Source organism: Ursus americanus, chromosome 8, assembly GCF_024610735.1.
Source record: "Ursus americanus isolate L20-20 chromosome 8, mUrsAme1.1.p, whole genome shotgun sequence".
In the NCBI taxonomy this organism is placed as follows: domain Eukaryota; kingdom Metazoa; phylum Chordata; class Mammalia; order Carnivora; family Ursidae; genus Ursus; species Ursus americanus.
Window position 1 is genome coordinate 78,450,894 of NC_142134.1, and position 21,909 is coordinate 78,472,802.

At 53.6% G+C, this 21,909-nt stretch overlaps 1 protein-coding gene across 4 annotated transcripts in view; it reads left to right on the forward strand.

Moving 5' to 3' along the window:
- Positions 1 to 21,909, forward strand: part of EVC (EvC ciliary complex subunit 1) — a 63,345-nt gene that overhangs the window by 17,111 nt on the left and 24,325 nt on the right. For 3 of the 4 annotated variants that reach the window (XR_015725599.1, XM_045771330.2, XM_045771329.2), the window contains exons 6-11: positions 5,229 to 5,327; positions 8,238 to 8,375; positions 11,282 to 11,440; positions 15,925 to 16,141; positions 18,739 to 18,887; positions 20,469 to 20,567. Coding sequence is in view for 3 of the 4 variants with exons in the window: in XM_045771330.2 (XP_045627286.2) it covers positions 5,229 to 5,327; positions 8,238 to 8,375; positions 11,282 to 11,440; positions 15,925 to 16,141; positions 18,739 to 18,887; positions 20,469 to 20,567 (861 nt within the window). In the remaining variant the exon portion in view is untranslated. The remainder of the gene's footprint in view (positions 1 to 5,228; positions 5,328 to 8,237; positions 8,376 to 11,281; positions 11,441 to 15,924; positions 16,142 to 18,738; positions 18,888 to 20,468; positions 20,568 to 21,909) is intronic. The other variant, XM_045771331.2, reaches the window with a different exon arrangement.

Consider the following 21,909-nt stretch of genomic DNA (forward strand, 5'->3'; position numbering starts at 1 on the left):
TGCAGCCACCGCGACAGGAAGGGACAGAAGCATTTGTGCCTGCTGATGGGACACGGGCTCTCCTTTACTGAGAGCTATGGGGTGAGGCAGACAGGTGAGAGCCTCCTCCCACGGGGCCACCTCCTGGTGCAGACACGTAAAAGGTATTGGAAGGAGAACAGCATTTTAATTTTTAATTTAAATTCAATTTAATTAACATATAGTGGATTATTAGTTTCAGAGGTAGAGTTCAGTGATTCATCAGTTGCATATAACATCCAGTGCTCATGACATCACGTGCCCTCCTTAATGTCCATCACCCAGTTACCCCATCCCTGCACCCACCTCCCCTCCAGTAACCCTCACTTTGTTTCCTAGAGTTAAGTCTCTTATGGTTTGTCTCCATCTCTGTTTTCATCTTATTTTCCCTTCCCTTCCCCTATGCTCTTCTGTTTTGTTTCTTAAGTTCCACATACAAGTGAAACCATATAATTGTCTTTCTCTGACTTATTTCACTTCTTGGCATAATCCCCTCCAGTTCCATCCATGTCAGTGTAAATGGTGGGTAATCATCCTTTGTGATGGCTGAGTAATACTCCATTGTATACATGGACCACATCTTCTTTATCCATTCATCCGTTGATGGACATTTGGGCTCTCTCCATAGTTTGGCTATCATGGACATTGCTGCTGTGAACAGTGGGGTGCAGGTGCCCCTTCGGATCACTACATCTGTATCTGTGGGGTAGACACCCAGTAGTGCGGTTGCTGGGTCATAGGGTAGCTCTGGTTTTAACGTCTTGAGGACCCTCCACACTGTCTTCCCGAGTGTCCGCCCCAGCCTGCATTCCCGCCAGCAGTGCGAGAGGGCTCCCTTCTCTCCTCATCCTCACCAGCATTTCTAAAGAAATGATAATAGTGACGACAGTGTTTACGAGCCTGACTTTGGTGACTGTTCACTGTGTACTGGGCCCGGGACGTGTCACACCGGCGGTTAGCCTGAACCTCACCACAACCTGGAGGGGTGGGTGTGTTATTACCCCAAATTAGGGATGAGGAAACGGTGGTGCAGAGAGGAGGACTCGTCCAGGGTCGTAAAGCCCTAAGTTGGAGCTGAGATGGGAAGTCTGGTGCCTTTTCGTAGGCGTGCTTTCTCTGATGGACGGAGGAGCAGTCGGAGCCACCAAGAGCCGCAGAATGAGGCTCGTCTCTGCCGGACACACACAGGCTCCAAGGGCATCAATGCTGGGCCGACACGGCAAGGAAGTCAGACAGAAGCGTCCCACCGCAGCTGCGGAACCCCTGGGCAGGGCTGGCCAGGCCTCGAGGCCACAGAGCTTCAAAAGAGGAGTTATTTCTCCTGAATTATTGAATGAGGGATGAGTCTTGCAGCGGGGAGGCCTGTTGGAAAGAGAAAGGGAGAGGGGTGGACGGAAAGAGTGACAGAGACACAGACAGATATGCCCACGGGGTGCTTCGTTGTACCCTGGAGAAATATAAACACCAGGTTGCACGTGCAGTAGAAAGAAACTGGGGCTCCGTGAGAGCAGCGTGGGCCTCGTAAACAGGGGCCCGTACTGGAAACCAGAAATCATACCAGGACTCCAAAAATAGAGCCTGTTCAGGCGGCCCCACGGTCCCTGGGGGAGCCCATGGCCTTGACGCCGTGGCCCACGTGCAGCAGCAGCCTGCTCTCGTTCAGCCACATCCTGTCCCGCTAGCAGGCAGGTGGCCCTGGCGATCCAAAGGCTCTGTGCTCCCCGGAGGGTCGACTGTATCTGTGCTCAGAGCCCCATCCAGCTGGCGAGTGACACGGCGCTGGCCGCCTCGCCCCCAGAGCAGCCAGCAGAGGCCCGCGGGGAAGCAGCCTGCTGTCACGGAGAAAGCATCCGCCGTCACTCATCTGCGCGTCTTATCCGTGGGCAGTCTCTCCTCCCTGCCCGGCACGGTGCCAGGGACAGCCCCCACCTGTGTGGAGCCCACTCTCAGGGCGGGGGGATGGCAGTGACCCACACAAATGCACATGGCAAACCGTATGGTGTGGTGAGTGTGTGTAAGGGGGGGACTGAGTGAGTGTGGGGGAGATGGCCAGGCTTCCCTGGGGGAAGACACATCAGCGGGAAGCTGGGGAAGGAGCCCTAGGCTAGGAGTCAGAGACTTGGGCTCTGGTCCACCCTCCCACACGGACGAGCTGTGTGACCTCGGGGAAGTCACTTCCCCTCTCTGGGCCACTTTAGGAAAGGTATAAAGATAATATTTTTCAGCTCTTAACCCATCAAATCACTAGGAAGTGAAGCCGTCCTGCTTTGAAGGGTCTCTGTAGGCAGAGCTCTGGGCTCCGCGGGGCTGTGTGACCAGCATCATCACAACCCCACTTGTGAAGCACGCAAACTCTGCTAGGCTAAGCCCTCTAAATGCCTGAGCTTCAAGGAAGCCTTACTGTTGTTTTTCACTCACGAGGAACCTGAGACTCCGAGAGGTCGCGTCAGTTGCCCCAAATCACACAGCTGGTGCACGGCAGACACAGAACCCAGATGAGGTCTGAGCGCAAGGTCTGTGTGCCTGCACGCAGTGGGCGCTCCACAGAAATGTGCCTGCGGATGCCGACCCTGCCCTGGGAGACCGCTCACGCGTGGCCTTTCCGTCCCTGCGGGGCGTATCTTCATTGCGTGTGGGACCTGGGGAAACACGCCAGCAGTCGCGGAGACCTCAAGTTCCGCTTCTCTGGTAGAGATCCATCCGTGCAGGTCAGTTCAGGAGTGACTCGGACCGAAGCTGGGAGTCACTGTGTTGTGCAGCTGAACCTGCCCTAACACTGCATCCGCTCTGCATCACTAACAAATTAAAAAAAAAAAAAAAAAGTGACTCAGAGCAGATGTCATGCAGGCCAGGAGCTCAGAGCTCCCTGTGGCCCTTGGCGGAGAAACTGGCACTTGGCTTGTCAGGAGGTGGACAGAAGCTGCATTTGGCACCGTTAAAAGCAGAATGGCAGAGGCGAGAACAGCACAGATTAGGGGATGTGTGTGTTGGGGGGTTGCCAACTGAGGGATCATCCGGCCTAGGGGATTCTCCTGGTGCTGGAACATTCTGACTTGATTGCAGCGGTGACTGCATGAATCTGTACTTGGGGTAAAGTTGCATAGACACACAGACACACACACACACAAATACATGTGACAGTGCATGGAAATGGAGTGAAGTCTGTAGTAAACTGCATCAGACCAATGTCAATGTCAGTTTGTACCACAGTGACGTCACATGTCACCCAGGCGACAGAACACGCGGGACTCTGTACTGTTTTGGACCTTCCTCTGACTCTGTAGTTTTTCCAAATTCAAAGTTTTTTAAATTGAAAGGAATGAGACAAGACCTGTGCACATCACTGATTCAGTCTGGGGTCAAAATGAAAGTGGGTTTGAGACCAACATTTCGAAAAAAGGATGTTACCTTACATGACCTCAACTTCAGTGGGTGGAAAACCAAGATGACATTGTGTTCCTAGAGCTGGTTAACACTGGCAAGCATAAGGAAGGTTGGTGGAAAGTTCTAGGTTCCGTCCCTCATGGCTGTCCCTTGTGACATGAAGCCAGTTATACAGATTTCTCAGCCAAAGAGTTCCTTGTCTGTAAAATGGGGAAGATTGTACCAATGTCCTGCAGTCTGTAAAAACCAAATGAGATAATAAATATATTAGCTTGGCATACAACAGTGTTCAACTAACCTTAAAGCAAGGGTTACAAACTGTGGCCCTTGGGCCAATCCAGCCATGCCTGTTCTTGACCCTATGGCCCATAGCTGCCTCGATGCTGTAACAGCAAAATCTGATGGTTGCAAAAGTGCCAGTAGGGCCTGCAAACCCAGGAACGTTTACTATGTGGCCCTTTACAGGAAGACATTTACTAAGCCCTGTACTAAAGTGCCTCACCACACAAATACGTCTGACCTTTGGCAACGGAGCAAAAGCAGTTCCGTGAAGGAGTGATACGCTTTTCAGGAAATGGTACTGCAGCAATCAGACGTCCGGAAGCAGACACAGACGAACCTCAAGCCAATCCTCCGCCTCGTGCAAAAATGAACTCAAAATGCATCACGGGCTTACGTGTAAAATGCAAGACTATCCATCTTCTAGGAAAAACGGAGGAGAAAATCTTCAGGATCTAGAACTGGGCAGAGTTCTTTCTTAGACTTAACACAGGGAGCGTGACCCACACGAGGGAAAACTAATAAATTGAACCTCATCAGAATTATAAAATTGTGCTCTGCAAAAGACCCCATTAAAGAGGATGGGGAAAGAGAAGTATTCGCAAATCACGTATCAACAGAGAACTCGCCCCAGAACATAGAAAGAATGCTCAAACCTCCACAGAAGTAAACAACTCCATTAGAAAAGGGCAAAAGCCATGAACAGACATTTCGCCAAAAAGGATATACAGTGGCAGGTAAACAGACACACACACACACACACAAAATCAGATAAAAGATGCTCGACAGCATTAGCCATGATGGAAGTACAAATTAAGACAGTGAGATATATTTTTAAAAATGAGATATGACTACACAGCTATCAGAATGGCTAATGCTGGTGGGGATGGGAAGAAACCGGGTCCCACGTGCATTGCTGGTGGCAATGCAGAGTGCCACCCTGACAAACAGGCAGTGTCTCACAAAACCCCGCAACCGCACGCACCCCAGAGGATCTTATGTTCACACAGAAACCCATACGTGGATGTTCTTACCGGTTTTACTCGCAATAGCCCCAAACTGGAAACACCCAGATGTCCTACAGTAGGTGAATGGTAGGTGTGGAGACAGCACCCTTGGACGTTCCTGGGTGTCCCCACTTGTGGGAGGACCCTCTCTGGTGTAGAGGACGCTGTGGGTGACTTTATACATCCCAGTCCCAAACCACTGTCCCTCTCATTCTTCCCACAAAGAAGCAACACCCCTTTGCCTTTTACGTTTTCTTGACTCCTATGGGGAAATGCGGAAGGACAGGCACAGAGCAGGCACCTAAGGAAGATTTCTTGAATAAATGAATGAAAACCAGAGGTGAACCAGTTTTCCTTAGAAGCTTCATGAAAATACAGTCCATTATAGGCTATTGTCATGATTTATAACCCAAGATATTTCCTCTAGCAAAAAGTATGTGTGCATGAAGAGATAGAGAAGAAAGGGAGAGAGGGAGGGACGGAGAGGGAGATACTATTTCTAAGCCTTTCCCTTGGTTATGTTTCCCTTCCTGGCAATAGATGTTTATTCAGATTTTTAAAATGTGCCTCCTTGATCTTCTTCCTAAAAAGAAGTCTGATGATGAATTATACCAGAGGATTCTTTCGAAACAAGAAAATGTACGTAAGTCTTCAACCTATATTTCAAGGTTACTTAAAAATAGTTTATTACAATATATAAAACATAATATTATAAGAAACTACTTTTGCTTTCACATGTAAAAATAATTTATTACAATATACGCTTTTGAACACAATGCAATTATGTAAAAATATGTGTACAAATATAAAAATGACCACAGGTATTATTAAAATTTGGAAAAATATTGAAAGCAGGAAAAAGAGAAGAAGTTTGGTCATACCTGCTACTCAGGACTACTGTTACTGTTATCTTCTGCACAAGGTCGGGTATTTTTATTTATTTTTTAAGATTTATTTGAGAGAGAGAGAGAGCAGGGGGAGGGGCAGTGGGAGAGGGAGAGAGAGAATCCCAAGCAGACTCCACACTGAGTGCAGAGCCTGATGCGGGGCTTAATCCCAGGACCCTGAGATCATGATCTGAACCGAAATCAAGAGTCATACCAGGCACCTCTAGGTTTTTTCGAGTTTTTTTAAGATTTTATTTATTGAGGGGCACCTGGTGGCTCAGCCGTTAAGTGTTTGCCTTCGCTCGGGGCGTGATCCCAGGGTCCTGGGATCGAGCCCTGCATCGGGCTCCCTGCTCTGCTGGGAGCCTGCTTCTCTCCCACTCCCCCTGCTTGTGTTCCCTCTCTCGCTGACTGTCTCTCTCTCTCTCTGTCAAATCAATAAGTAAAATCTTTTTCATGATTTGACACAGAGAGAGAGAGAGAAAGCCCCCAAGCGGGGGCAGGGGGGAAGAGGCAGAAGGAGAAGCCAACTCCCTGCTGAGCAGAAAGCCCAACACGGGGCTCAATCCCAGGACTCTGAGACCAGGACCTGAGCCAAAATCAAGAGTCCAACCAACTGCGCCAACCAGGCGCCCCTAGACTGGATATTTTTAAATACCTAATTGGTTTATTGGTTTTAACTGATTATACTACAGTGCATTCTGTTCCTCTCAGTCTTTTATATGGAGTTTACGTTGCTTTATGTGCAGTGAAACGAGCCAGGTCTTGGAGTCTGACTGGTGGAGGTTGATATCCTGGTTCCTTCTTTCACAAGCTCTCAGAATCCCAGGTTCCCCCGGTGCCTCAGGATAGTGATTCCCGGCCTGCGGCATCACGGAAGGGCTAAGAGAAGCGTGTATGAAGCACCTAGCGAAGTAGTAGTTAGACCCTGAATCATGACAGCTGCCCACGTCCCCCTGGCAGCCACAGCAACCCTCTTCCTCATCGTCCTCATCATCACTGCTCCATGAGAAGGGGGGGATTGGGAGGGAGTGTTTCTCCCCCACTCCTCTGGAGCCCATGGGGAAGTGTGAATCTCTGCACCCCAGGGAGGGGGCGGTGCATCATCACCGTCACCATCACCGTCCTAAGGACCACGGCTGCCAGGACCGTTCCCATCACACAACGCCCAGGGTGCGTTTCACACATGATTGTATTCCATCTTTAAGGCAGCCCTGTGAGTGGCCATTATTATTTTAGTTTACAGCTGAGGAAACTGAGGCTCATTGAGTTTCAGTGACTCCCCAGTGAATAAATAATGATGATCACGGTGATACTGGTCACTCCACGCGTAATATGAAGTGGGGTTCTAGGGCAAGAGTAAGAGCTTTGCCGTCTGCAGACCCCTGATCTGACTCCACGGGCAGCACCTACAGACCACGTTCATCACAGTGGTGCCTGCTGCTCACGGACAGTTAGTCTGGCCAAGTGCTTCCAGTGAGTACTTTTATTCAATGCTCATGATGGCCGCCCGACTTCTAGAAGGGGACAAGCAGTGCCCCGAACCGGCGCTGCTCTTGGGATTCATGCAGTTGGAGAAGTGGGTGTCTGGGGTCGGTGGGGCTGAGGGACCAGCACAGCACGCCCCTTCCTACCCCGAGGAGACTGCGGAGGAAACACCCCAACTGCCCGAGTACTGGGCTCCTCAGCTGGAAGAGAAGCCTTGCTCTGTCCGAGCAAAGCCGCGAGGGTCTGAAACCATGCGCGGCCTCGGCTTGGACGCACAGAAGCACTTTTTATTGGTGTCGTTTTCCTAGTGAAGCTGGACGTGCCCGGGGTGGATGCCAGCGCTCCCAGCACAACTCTGCAGAAGACAGGGCCCCTCCCACCCTCCACGTCGGGGCTGGAAGGACTCCGTACAGAGGGTCCCCCCATCCTTCCCCAATTCTGAACTGATAACAAAGGGTCGGGAATACGCGCACAGAAAGGTCGGCTTCACTACGGAGACGCCAGCTTGGCGGACGTGGCCTACCTGCACAGTGAGCCGAGCTTCCACACTCTGAATCCCAGGGTTCGCCAGATTGCCTACCTTGGTGCGGATCAAGCCGGCCACCTCTGCGGCAGGCCCTTCGCTGCCCAGCGCACCCTGGGCCAAGGCCACACCACAGCCATGGCCTCCCCATGAATGCTCCATGTCAAAGAGGAAGAGGCCAGACAAGCTAAGGGAGCCACTTCCTGCTGATGAACCCACCAATCACATCGCGTCCCGCCTTCCCTGGGGTGTAGTGAGTAATCCTTCCCCTCGGAAACCAGAGGCGTGGGGAAGAAGCATTCCCATGCAACCCCCTGAAGTCATGGCATTTTCCAAGACTTCATAAGAAATGAAAGATACTAATTCACCATTTTTTTAAAGTATGTTCTATTTTTTTTTTGAGGGGAGGGAGGGAGTAATACAGAAGCAAAGAATGCAGTATTCTTGAGACTGTATGTCTAATGAGAAAAATAGATTTCTACCATCAAACCCTAAGTAGGACAATGCCTAGAACAGCTAATTATGCTTAAGAAATATTTTCTGATTATGTGGTGAAAGATAAAAGCATTTCTTTTCTAGAACTTAAGATATATTAGATTTTTCCTTTGTTTATTTGCCCTTCCCCCCCCCCCCCTTTTCTGTTTTCTCCAGGACTTGGAGGAATTAGAAAAGGGACTTCAGGTCAAACTGTCAGACACGGAAATGCTGGGGTCTGGTGATTCTGAATACATCACTCTGGCAGATGTGGAAAAGAAGGAGCGAGAATACTCTGAGCTGCTAATAGATAATGTATGTGATGGATTTTTTTTCCTTTTTCCTTATAAAATCCTTGGTTTCTGGGGCAGTTAAATTAGTGAGATTAAAGAGATGGCCCCTAGGAGCATGTTTAAGACTTGAAATCCCTGATGTGCTCTGCCCCAAAGCCAGGGATCCAGTTTCGGAAAGAAAGTGATAGAGAAAGTATAATGAAGGGGCCGAGATTTACAGAGTTTTTTTAAAAACTGAATTCCCCTGGTTTAAGTTTTAGATTGATCTTTTTGTCACTCAAAGCAGAGATTGCTCTAACCCTGTATGTCATTCCCAGCCTGTGGATCAAAGCGGATTCTAGCTGCTAACTTCTCCAGACCCTGGCATCACTCATAAAAGCCTGCTTTAAATTCCAGAGAGGCTGGTGATGGGTATTAAGGAGGGCACATATTGCATGGTGCACTGGGTGTTATACGCAAGTGATGAGTCATGGAACTTTACATCAAAAACTAGGGATGTACTGTATGGTGACTACCATAATATAATTAAAAAAATATTATTTAAAAAATAAATAAATAAATTCCAGAGAGGGTGGCTTCCTTCAAGTATCCCTTTTTGCATTTCCATTCCACTACCCCCTGTTCTTATATTAGGTATTAAACAGTTTTTTCGGGGGGGGGGGGTGGGAGAACCCAAGCACTGTGCCCCACACTGGGGATTCAGAATGACCTTAGACCTGGCCTTGCCAGAGAGATGCACAGGCTAGCCTAGTAGGGGGACCGGCAGGTGAGCAGATGCGGACTTTATAGCTTACAAGTGTTGTGATAGATGAAAACACCGGAAGGCGGAGGCACAGTGGAGAGAGGAATCCATTGGGTTAGGAAAGTCTTCATAGAAGAAAAGACCCATCGAGAGGCCTTTTGGGAGAAGTGTGGGGGACACTTGCCAGTGGGCTGGCAAAGAAGGGAGCCGGGGGGGACCAAGGAGCAAGCAGAGCCAGAGAAAGCCAGAGATCGGGCCTGAGGGTTTTCATCTCATGCCAAGGGGGTGGGAGTCACTGCAGCTTAGCAGCGGGGGACGGCTGGATCCATTTCTGTCTTAGAAGGACAGCTCTGGCTGAGCAGTGGAGGAGAAGTATGCGCTCTGGGGCTAGGGCAGTGGGAAGATTTGATGAAGGCAATTGGAATAGGAACAGAGGGGTAAGAAAAAGTAGGAGAGCTAATAGGGTAGCTGATAATGAGGTTTGGAGGAGAAGAGGGTGTAAAGGATTAGTTCTATGGAAATAAGGATCCCCGAAGGAGAAGCAAGTTGGGAGGGGAGCTGGTGAGTCCTGCCTTGACGTCTTGAGGTGGAGATGCCCGAGGATGGAAAGTCTCCACTAAGCATAGGTCAGAGGACATGGGAAGCGGGGATGTTCATGGCATGAGTGGCAGAGGGAGGGTGCTCAGCCTGGATTCCTGGGTCCGAGGGCTCCCCAAAGCGGTGGACCTGTGTGTCCGTGTCCGTGTCTGTGTATTTGAGGCCCATGATTTGTAGTATGCCCTAGATTCTCTGATGTATGGTGACCTCCAGCAGTGGACGCCCTTGCCTAGGCTGTGTGCAGAATGGGTCAGGAAAGGAGCCTGGTGCTCAGTCTTGGATCCTGTCAGCATTTAAGCAGGAGGAGCCAAGGAGAATTGAAACAGAACAGCAGAGTACGGACTCTGAGGGACCAGGAGAAAATCATGTCATGGACGCCAAGGGAATCAAGAGTTTTTAAGAACAGAGTGGGTATCCTGGCTCTCTGGGGCTGGAGTAGAAGAGGCAAAGTTGGCTGGACATCCAACTCTGTTTGGAGGTGGGCGGGGTGTCACAGGGGGATAGTCAGGTCCTCTTAGAGCAGTCAGGAAGGAGGCCATCCAGTGGGGGGCTGGGAGCAGGAGGGAAGCTGGAGGTTTGAAGGATGGGCTGCTGCCCGGCTGGGACACACTCCCCTCGGCTGTGTGCGACCGCTGGGCGGTGGCTGGTCAGAGTGACTTAGTGTTTCGAGTTGCATTTGTGTCCACCTGTCACGCCGCAAGGTCAGGGCAGGGTTCCTGACCCCGCTCATACCCTGTGCAGCAAGAGGTGCCCAGACAAATTCAGAGTCGGACAGGCCGAGCCAAGGTAGAGAAAAACCACAGCTCGGGGAGGTCAGTGGGTAGACCTGCACCAACTCTGCCCCTGCCTCCCAGCTCTGTGACCTAACTTCCGGAGCCTGTTCCTGCAGCCAGCCAACACACATTTCACCTGGACACAAAATGCGTGGGGCACAGAGCCTGACCCCTCCCTGCACCGTAAAGGGAGGTGGTTATGGCTGCTAGTATCCCGGTTTTCGGAACTCTGGGAGGCTGGATGAGCCCCAACATTCTCAGCCACTTGGTGATTCCCACCTTTCCTCCTGATAAGATGGGAGGAGAAGAAAAAGATTGTAAAGCGGACTGTTTTCATGGTCAGCACTGTCTGCCATATTGCTCTTTTGAACTCTTATGGCAGTAACTAAAATGTAAATGGCCATTCGTGCTTTTATTTCCAGAACACGGTTAATCCCTTTTGGAGATATGGAAGCTTCTAGGAGCACAATGGCAAATTTCACGCACTCCCCAGGCAGCAATCATGGCCTGTTTAAGAGTCTTTAAGCTGTTTACACTGGGTGATCTCATTGTGCCTGCCTGCCTTATCAGCAGAGCACTGGTGTTTGCTGAAAAGCCACCTTGAAACTGACTGGCACCTACAATACACCAAGGAAGAACCTCTCTATAGAACTCGATTATTGCCAAGATAGACTCGCTCCCAACTGCACAAGTGTTTAGGATCTCAGTGTGTGATAAGGAATGAATCGTAATTCTCAAGCATGAACCCTCTAGCTTTATAACTTTCTTAAATAAGTTTTCTACACCCACCTCTTGCTTTTCATTCTCATTTCACAGATGGAAGCTTTCTGGAAACAGATGGAAAACATCCAGCACTTTCTTATGGACCAATTTAAGTGTTCCAGCTCCAAAGCCCGACAGCTCATGATGACGCTCACGGAAAGAATGATTGCAGCCGAAGGGTTACTGCGTGATTCTCAGGATCTGCAGGCTCTGGTATGCTGGAGGGGGCGGGGAGGGAACCTGAAGATACTCGCACTAGGGATGTGGAATCCGGAAGCTTGATGCACCACAGAGATCAAGTCGAACACCTTGAGATTGTAGATGAGGGAATAGAGCCCAGAGAAAAGCAGTGAATCCATCCATCCATCCATCTGTCCAACAATCCATCCATCCATCCATCCATCCACCCATCCATCCATCCATCCATCCATCCATCCACCCATCCATCCATCCATCCATCCATCTATCCATCCATCCATTCATCTATTTGTCCAACCATCCATCCGTCCATCCACCTGTCCATCCATCCATTTATCTATCTATCTTTCCATCCATTCATCCATCTGTCCATCCATCCATCTGTCCATCCATCCATTCATCCATCTGTCCATCCATCCATCCATCTGTCCGTCTGTCTGTCCATCCATCCATCCATCCAACCATCCATCTGTCTTTCCATCCATTCATCCATTCATCTGTCCATCCGTCCATCCATCCACCCACCCATCCATTCCTTAAGTGGAGATTGCTGGCCAGTTTTGTGTTGTGGCCGCATAGAGCACTGGCTCTCAATCCTGGCTGCACGCTGAAATTATCTGGGGAGCTTTAAAAAGTACTGATGCTGGGGTCACAGATGGGGCCCCACCCCAAAGACTCTGACAAAATGAGTCTGGGGTTTTAGAGCTCTGGGTGACCACAATGAGGAGCCATGTTGACGCCCACTTGTGTGCATGGAGCTTCCTTTTCTCTCCTGACAGCTCCATGAATCACCTGAGGAACTTTCAAGAAATGCCTATGCCCAGAGCTAACGCCCAGAGATCCAATCTGATTGGTCTACAGTGAAGTCCTTGGTATTGCTGGTTTTAAAGCTCCCCAAACTGTTCTGATATGTAGTTGGAGATACAACCCACTGGAATAGAGGAACCCACAAATCTGACTTTGAACCTGCCTCAGCCACTTGAGGCTGTGTGATCTTGAACCAGTTACTTAAACCCCCTGAGCTTCAATTACTCTGTTTATAAAAGAGTGGTCCTAGGAGTTTCTGCAGACAGGGCCCAGGGAAGTGTTCAATGACCCTAACGCCCTAGTCACCATGGGGTGTCTCAGCAGTGATTTTGACCTTGCCCTGCTGTGTGCAAGGCCCAGGGCACACCATGCACCCGTTTCTCCTTGCAAACTCATGAGTTCCATTTCAGACCTGTGCACTCACCCAGGTTATACCCAGCTCAGGAACCTGCAACAGCCGCCCTGCCCTTGGCTCAGAAACTCAGCAGCTTAGACCCACAGAGCAGGCCTTCCCATTTCTCCACAATGGCCAGAGTGTGGTCCACAGACCAGCAGCCTCAGCAGCCCCCGAAAGCTTGTTAGAAATGCAGGCCCTCCCCACCAGTCTCAGGGTATGCATTTTAACAAACTCCCCGGGTACAACAGCTGTTTGAGAACTTGATGCTTTTGCTCACCGTGTACACATACGATCTCCCTTTCCTCCCCGGCACTGCTGGAAGGTGGGCAAGGCAGATATGTTATTCCCGATGAGCAGGGAGCCGGCTCAGTGACTCACCTAGGATTCCCATGCTGTCTAATGACATCGCTGAGCCCAGGCAACCAACTTCCGCATTTACCATCCAAATCCCTGTGAATTGGATTTTAATTCGATAAGGCAACTGATATTAATGCTTATCAAAAGAGAAAGACTCTTGTTTCCCTGTTTTTTTTTTCCTTTTTATTTAATTATTGTTCTGTCAGCAGGATATTGATGCAGGAAAAAAAACTGTATCCTTAGCTGACCTCGGCCCAAGTGTTAACCAGTAACTTCCAAACAGAAAGAAGGGAAAGAATTATGGAGGTTATCAGTACGCCCTTCTCTTAGCCAACATTTGATGAGTACCACTTGTGGGCCACGTTCTGTTACAGAAACAGTATTACAGACTCGAGCCGGAAACCTGAGTTCATACCACAGTCTTCCGGCTTGTTAGCTGGATGACCTTGGGCGGGTTACTTAACCTCTCTGGGACTCCATTTCATCATCTGTAAGTAGGGATCAGAAGAGCCTGCTCTGAGAATATTAGAGAGCGGACGATATGTAAGGCCTTTGGAACAGATCCCGGCCCATGGGAAGTGCTCGGTGTGTTAGTGCTTAGACTCTGCGGGCCACAGGTCTGCAGGCAAACAGACATCAACAAATCCTCACGGTGCTGCATGCAAAGGGCTATAATCTGTATTTGTACGGAAGAAGGATGCTCTGCCTGCATCCTGTGTACCCCCCCCCCCAAATTTAGCTTCTGTATCTCATGTTATGTTGCTGATAAACTCCAGAAGGCTGTAAGTTCTTGGGTCGGTGTCTGATCATTCTGGCCCGGGCAGCTGGACCGACAGTGTTCACGTGGCATCACAGAATATCAAACTGGTAGGGTTCTGGAAAGGGCCCCAGCGGTGGTGAGAATCATTCTCCTGGGATGTCTGACAAAAAACTGTGTCAAGAGCAGTGCCAGGGGCTTGTAGATAATTATGACAGCAGTTCGCGTTCCCGAGGGCTTACTACGTTCCAGCTGCTATTTTGAACGCTTTACCTATTTTAACGTCATCTTCACAGCTCTGTAAGTTCGGTGTCCGAGGGGGACGCTGTACCCAAGGTCTGCAGCTCTGACGGGTGGAGCCGAGTTCTAGCCCAGGCACTGAGCACCTTCCATGATCTCAGAGCAAGGCAGGGCCCCTCGCCTCCCATCCAATGTCCCTCTGCCCATGCTCACCTCTCTCCACTCCTCTCTTTCTTTGAATATAAATCCGCAGGTTGTGCTGTCACTACTGGGCCAGGGAGGTCTCATCGCGCTACCTCGGAGGTGACTGCCGTGGGTGGTGTGGGAGCCCTTCTCCCCAGTGTGGCCCGTCTGTGTCTGTCTCCCTCGCCCAGCAGAGCCTTCCCACCCAGCGCGCAGCCACCCAGCGCTTATCCTCTTGCGCCCCCTAGTGGTCACGGGCCTGCTGACCGTTGTCCTGTGTGTCTGATCGGAGGAAAAGGTTCAAAGCCACTATCCTTGGACTAGCTATGTGGCCTTCCAGAATAAGCCTCAGCATTCTTGTCTGTAATTGGGGATCCTTATGCTTGCCCTGATCACATGTGTGAGAACCCAGACCAGTGCAGCTCAGCAAACCGTGAGGCCCAGGCTGGGCAGTGGGAGGCTCAAACCCCGCCCCTGTCTTCAAGGGCTCCCAGTCCTGCCTGGGACTGCACCTCGTGATCAGCTCCTAAAAGACAGAAGCACATGGGGCAGTGGAGCATGGAGGAGCGGCCCACTGGGGCGAGTGGGGGGAAGATTCGGAAAGGCACCCCACAGCCCAGCCCGGCAAGGGTGAGTGGGATCAGCAGGCAGAGGAGTGACAGGAACAGAGACGGTGCTCCAGGTGGAGGGCCTCGAGTGTGCAGAGGCCCGGCAGGGCTGAGAGCCAGGTGTGCTGGGCGACCTGAGCAAGAAGGTGTGTGGACAGGGCTGGAGATGAAGCCAGGCCTGGCCCTCGGGGCCTTGTGCACCATGCCCTGGAGTTCAGACTTGGCTTGAAGGCAGTGCCTGGAGGGTTTGGGCCATGGGACAGCACCAGGCCTGCCTCTCAGAAAGGCCCCTGTCTTCCATGTGGGGGCAGAGCACAGGGGGCAGGTGGGAGGCTGGGACAGCAGGACAGACGTGAGCAGGGCCTGAGCCGGCTGTGATGGGTGTGGCAAGAAGGAAAGAGAGGGGGGTCTGAAGAGGCAGAATTGCAGACGTGGAAGATGAGGTGGGGGCTGAGAGAGACTCAGGCTGTGGCCGTGCCCAGCTGGGAGAGGCGTCCTCCCTCTGGGACTAGGGCTTCCTGCACACAGCAGTGCCCCCCTGGTTCCACGGACCCCATTCTGCAGGGGGAGCAGCTGCCCTCTGAGACTTCCGGACCCACAGGGTCCCGTTGGCCTCTGGTCAGCCTTTCCCGCCCGAGGGAGGTATCTTTTCTGAGAGTCTTGTCCTGAGTCGTGATGCCGTGATGGGGCAGGCGGCGGGGCTGCTGTTCTCAAGTCTGACCTCGACGGATCCACTCCTGAAGTCAGTCTCACCTTCGAAAATCTCAATCCCCGTGTCCCAGGCTCTCTGAGACTCCCAAGCCAAGGACGCCTGTGACCTTTGTTGTGCCTTTGCTCTTCTCTTCCGGGGCCAAAGGCCCCAGCGACAGGGAGGGTTGGTCGTAAGCAAGGGCCCTCTCTGGCCACATGCACGCACTGAACCCCCTCCCAGAAGAGCAGCCCCCTGAGGAGCGCTCTCTCTGTAGCCAGTGTTTTACCCCAGCCCCGTGAGGGGCGATTCTGTCCGCAGCTGAGGAGCAGACACGGGGACTCGGGGGCAGAGCCGGTCGGTCTGCACTCTGCTCACAGGGCGTGGGGGCGCCAGGAGGGGGCCCATGGCCCTTGGCAGACCCTCGCCGCTGGGCACTGAGCCAGGTATTTCTCTTCTCAGGACACCCTGGAGAGAACCATGGGCCGCGCGCACATGGCGAAGATGATCGAGTGCCTGAAGCTCCAAGTCCAGGAGGAGACCAAGTGCCGGCTGGCCGCGCTATCCCACGGCCTGGAGCTGCTGACCATCGAGGGGAAGCTCTCTGGGCGGCAGAAGGAAGAGCTGCTCAGACAGCAGCACAAGGCCTTCTGGGGGGAGGCAGAGCGCTTCAGCAGGGGTGAGTGGGCCAAGGCCGGGTCTGGGGTGCCCTCCTGTGCCGGGGTGGGGGGAAGGGGGTTGGGGCTGGGGGGCAGCCGGTAAGCGTCAGGAGACGTGGAGCAGCACGCGGGAGACCAGCACGGGCTAAGACGCCCTTCTGGCCCTTGGGGACCGCATCCCTTGATGGCTCTGAGCCCTGCTTGCATTCCCCATAAGGCTGCCCCTAGGGTCAGGGATGGCCTGCTGCGTTTAGCCATCAGTGATGGGCTCACAGAGGCCCCAGGGGCCTGCAGCAGAAGCACCTGGACCGTGCAGAGGGCAAAGGAGGGCGGCAATGCCCAGAAATGACGCAGCGCACTCAGCAGCACCCCGCGGCCCTACACAAGTCCCAGGGCCCTGCTCAGCAGTGCAGGCGAGGGCGGGCAATGGCTGAGCATGTGGGGCAGGGGAGGGAACCGGCGTGGCTGTTTCTCATGCCCACCCCGGCTCCTGGGGCAGATCCTGGGAGGTGGGCAGGTCAGGGTTCAAGACACTGAGGGCATCCGAGACTTAGTCCAGGTCCCATCATTAGAGAGAAGAAGCTTATAGCTGCAGGGTGGGTCCCACCTCTGCCTCCAGCACCGGCTTCCCCCAGGGCCTTGGGAGGAGAGCTCATCACTGGTCCTGGTGCGGGTCCAAGGCTGCACGTTCGCCTGGGGCTGGGAGTGGAAGCACAGAGAGGCGGGGACCTCTCCGGGTCTCCGTCAGGACGTCTGCAGGGCACGGAGTCCATGTGCTTTACAGTTTCCCCCGCGGGCTCTGATGCCCACATAGTGTGGATGCCGTAGGACCAGGGAGTCTCCAGGGGTCAAGGTCATCCCAGGTCACCGTATCAAGATAGCACAGACCGGGGGGCTTACACAACAGACCTCTCTTTTCTCCCAGTTCTGAAGGCAGTGAGGTCCAAGAGCAGAGCGCCAGCCCAGTCAGTTCCCGGTGAGAAACCGAGTCCTGCCTGCAGCCGGCCACCTTCTCTCTGTGTCCTCACGTAGCAGAGAAGGAGCTTTCTCACACCTCTGCCTCTTCTTATAAGGCACCAACCCTACGGGATAAAGACCCCCGTTTCACGAACTCGTCTAACCTCCAGATGCAGTCCCAAGGGGGTTAGGGCCTTAGTGTGTCAATTTGCGGGGACGCAGTTCAGTCCATGGTGCCAGGTTTTCATCGCAGCCAGCGGCCCGGTCCTCTGTCTGCAGTGGCTTATGCCCCCTCCGCCACGCCTGCCCGCTGCCTTTCAGAGATGGGGTCAGAGGGTAGGCACTCGGAGCTGGGACCTCAGGACCCCAGCCAGGCCATTCCAGGAGGTCTTTGTGTCCCTCTGAGTCACGGCTTCTGTGACCACGTGGAAGCCCACTGTTGGCTGGAGCTCTGGACCGTGTAAAACCCAGCACATCTCGCCTTGGGGGTCATCGCACAGAGGGACCTGGGCTCTCCCAGGGGGAAGGGGCCCCAGCAGCACAGAGTGGCAGGGACAGGAGGCCGAAGCAGCCCCCACTGATCAGGCTCTGTTGAACTTGGACAAGACAGGGTGGCAAGGAGACAGTCGGGGTGGGGGGAGGACCCCGGGCAGAGGGAGGACTCTGGTCTCTCTGGACACCCGGTCACACTCTTTTCTTGGTGCCAGAGGCTAAACAGATTCTCAGACAAAACCCAAGGAAGTGTGCTTGTCTGACAAGTGTGGAATGCGTGCACACACGTGCGTGTGTGTGTGTGTATGAAATGCTGAAACGAACGTGCCCCAGAACTGCAGACCCCTGGGAGCCTGGCCGTCATTGGGTTCTCTAGCTTCTACAATCAACATCTCCCCCCAAAACCCAGGGGAGAAGGATCTGGCTCCCATCTTCTTTGTCTCCTCTCCCAGAAGCCTTCTCTGGGGTCCCACGCTACCCATGATCCCTCATCCTTCTCATCCCACCGCCCAGTCCCTCATCCGGCATGACACTGACCCTCCCTTCCTTCTCTCAACTGCTCTGCACCAGGAGCAGCCAGGCCCAGCGCCCAGTGCTGTTCTTGGCACGCTGCCGGCCCAGTGACCTGGGCGGGGTGAAGGGTGGGTTTAGACCCCAGCCTCTCTGCTTGCCTTCACCTTCCCCACCAGGCAGAGAGCCTGGCCCTTGGGATCCTCTCCTTCCTGCAGGTCCTGCTGATTTAATAGCTCATCCTCGTGATTTTTGAATCTCAGTTGCAGTCTGAGATGTCACTGTCTTCCTCCAGGTCCAAGCTCTTCTGTCCTGTCCTTCCAGCTGTCCCTACCTGTGTCACTTACACCTCCCTTGTTTTTTCCCCACAAAAATGCCTCTTCTTCATCTCCTGGTCAGGTTGGCCGGTGGCCCTGCACACCACTAAAAGCAGTCTCTTGTGGTGTCCGGAGCACTGGGCCCAAGGGGAAGTGGGGGTCCCTTTAAATAACGTGGGGCTGTGGGCTTTGAAGGGCCAGGGGCTCCTAACACTGGCCTTTTGGAAGCACTTGTACCTGGAAGCTGAACCTATGTTTCTCATCCTGAGTGCGGGCAGGAGACTGTGATGGTCTTGCCCGGGGCATAACCTGCGATGTGCTGTGGCTTACTTTGATTTCAGAGTTTGTCCAGCGAGGCAAAGACCTGGTTAAGGCATCACTGGTTCACCAGGCAGAGGAGATGGCAAAGCTCGCGCTGGCCCAAGAAGAGGAGCAGAGCAGCTTCCTGGCTGAGGCGCAGCTGACCACCGCCCCGGGCGAGTTCCTCCAGGTGACCCTGCTCCCGACTCAGCCCCGCGTGCATGGGCACAGCTAGCCCGGGAGCGGCCGCACAGGCTGAGTGCTGTGGCTTCGTCCTCGTTACTGTGCAGGGACAGCCAGAGACTTTGGCATCAGCCAGACATGAAGTCAACTACTCACTTCCATGTGTCAGCCCAGTGACCTTAGGCAGTCCGGGGGAAGGGAGGACCGTGCACGGGAGGCTCTGTTGCAGGACCAGGGAGGTGGCCAGGTTAGAAAAGGCCCTTGTCTTGACGAGGAAGGGGACAAGAAGACTCACTGGACAAGAAACAAGAGGCCACCCCCCTTGAGGGCAAAGAAATGAGCTGACGCCGACACAAACTGGGATGCCTGGGGCTTGCGGTTCTCAGAGAGAGAGGAAAGCCCCGCCTTGGCCCCTGTATTCCCCTGCTAACGGCTGGGCCTGGGTGCCTGCTTGTCCATCCTGCACGTGGTCAAGCATTTGGGCACTGGGGCGCCTGGAAATGGGTTGGAAGGCTGCTTTGCTCCCCGCTGGCCCTCAGCTTCCGCATCTGCACGGTGGGAGCCATAGTGTCCACATCCTGGGTGGTTAGGGTGCAGGGAGACCAAGCAAGGGGCAGCCACCGCTGGACTGTTGGTCTGGGCTCTTCGGCTCTGCGCTGACATGAGCTGCACCTCGTCTCGGCTCTGCCAGCGAGAGGGAGGGACAGTGACCGGGTCCAGGCCCCACCCAGAGCACGGGCACGGGACCTCCCTGGGGCCAGCGTGGTGGCAGCAGCAGCTCCCCAGTGAGAAGCCAGGAGAAGACACCTCCCCCCCCACGACAGAGGAGAGGCATTTAGGTCCTTTTAAGGTCCAGCCACCCCACCCCCTCACGGAGCCTCCTCCCAAGGGCCTTCCGGGTCACAAGGTGGGGGCTGCTGTTTCTGTCCTGGAGAAGATGCATCTGAAATAAGGCTGATGAGAACTGCTCTCTGCTGCTCGGAGATTTCCGGCCCTTCCCCCGGCATCGCGTTGCACAATCCTGAGCGCAGGAAGGGTGGCCGGGTCGGCTCTGCGCAGCACCTCGGCACAGGCCAGGCAGGCACATGCTGGTGCTCAGGAGACTTGGAGGAAGGAAGGAAAGGGGGAACAGATGCATGTAAGAATGGATGAATGAGTGAACAAATAAATAAACGAACAAGGGGCGTTTTCCCCTGTGGACCTCCGGGAGATGAATCTGTCCTGTCATTGTGACCTGCCCTCTGATAGTGTCTGGGGTGCCCACTGCACCCCTGTGCCTGCCCCATCTCCTCCACATTCTCTGGGCTCCTCAGGGCTCAGCCACGTGGTCAGCTAGGTGGTGGGCTCCACTGGGTGGTCCCCAGGGCCTGGGCAGTGGTCCCCAGCAACTCATTCACAGAATGATGTCTGGGTGGCTTGTGGCCAGATCAGGTTTGCAATTTTCAGCCACATGATATCCCTGTGCCTCAGTTTCCTCGTATATAAATCAGGGACAGACATCCTTCAGATCTGAGAGTGGCCCTCTGGGGGAATTTTTCTAGGAAAATTGGCATTTTCTCACGTGATTCAGCTCCCGTTTTACTCGCAGAGTTTTCATGCAGTCCTGGAGAGGCAGAGGCTGACCCGGAGTTACCTGGAGGAGGAGGAGAACCTCAGAAACACCGAGGCCGTGGCTGGGCTCTGCCAGGTACGTGGCCTCATGGTGGGACCCGCAGAGAACCCTCAGGATCTGCGTGTGCATGGGAATCCCACCTCCTCCTAGGCCAGGACCCCAAAGATGCAGGCGCAGGTCCCACCCTGGCCCTCTGGCTGGGCAGCAGGAAAGCCACACGCTCTCCATGGGTCCCTCCCCACATCACCCACCAGGGTCCTACCTGAGGCATCTTCCATTTCCAGGCTGCTCAGGACTCTGACCTCCAAATGTCCCTAGAAGCAAAGGCCTTTGGAAGTTCACCCAGGATGGAAAGGAGGTGGGCTTTTGTGGGAGTCAGTGGGTAGGGCAGTGGGGAGGACGGAGGACTGGCCCTGGAACAGGAAGGCCTGGGTTTGAGGGCCGACACCACCTCTTTCTCCCCGGGTAACCTCGTGCAACTCCAGAATGGGGAGGGCGACTGCATGCTGGCCAGAGGACTGACTTTGAGAGAACAGGGGAGACCACCCGTGCCCTCCAGAGTGACAGGGGCCTCCAGGGAGGCGATGATGACTGAGACACAGAGCCCCTGCCTCAGGCATCACTCAGAGCTGCTGCAAGGCAGAAATGCAGACATCTCAGTGCAAAGGAAATTGACAAGTGCCATAGTGATGGGAAGCACATGCGGGCTCCACTCCAGGCTCAGCGCAGGTCTGCGTCCAGGCTCTTCCCCGTCCTCACTGTGTGGCCTTCAGATTTTACTGGGCCCCTCCAGTTTCCAGTTTCCCCGTCTGCAAAATGGGGATAATGATAGGCCTTCTTCATGGAGGTGGTATGAGAACGGAATGCGTGTGAGACCCTTAGGCAGCAGCTGGCATCCGGGACACGCCTGATCCCAGTTGGCTCCCGTTACAACATCCCTGCTTACAGGTACAGAGGAGAGGCATGAGGGATGCCTGGGGTTAAGGCCAGGTCAAAGGCAGCTGTCTGCAGGAAGTGATGCCTGAGCCAAGCTTTGAAGGGGAGACAGGCCCTGTGGACAAGGAGTCAGGGGCGTCCCAGGGCCAGACAAACGTGTGAAGGTGGGACGTGCAAACCCTCAGGATCGTGGCATCTGTACCGGGTGAAGAGTGTCTGTATCGGTCAGCTCAGCTGCTGTAACAGAGCACCTAGACAGGGGCCTTAAACACCAGACATTCATTGTCTCGCTGTTCTGGAGACCAGAAGTCCAAGGTCAAGGTGTGGGCAAGGTTGGGTTCTGGTGAGGACTCTCTTCCCGGCTAGCAGATGGCCACCCCCATGCTGTGTCCTTCCCTGGCCTTTCCCATGTGCTCATGGAGAGAAAGAGCTCTGGGGTCTTCCTCTTATTAGGATACCAGCCCTATCAGCTTAAGGCCCC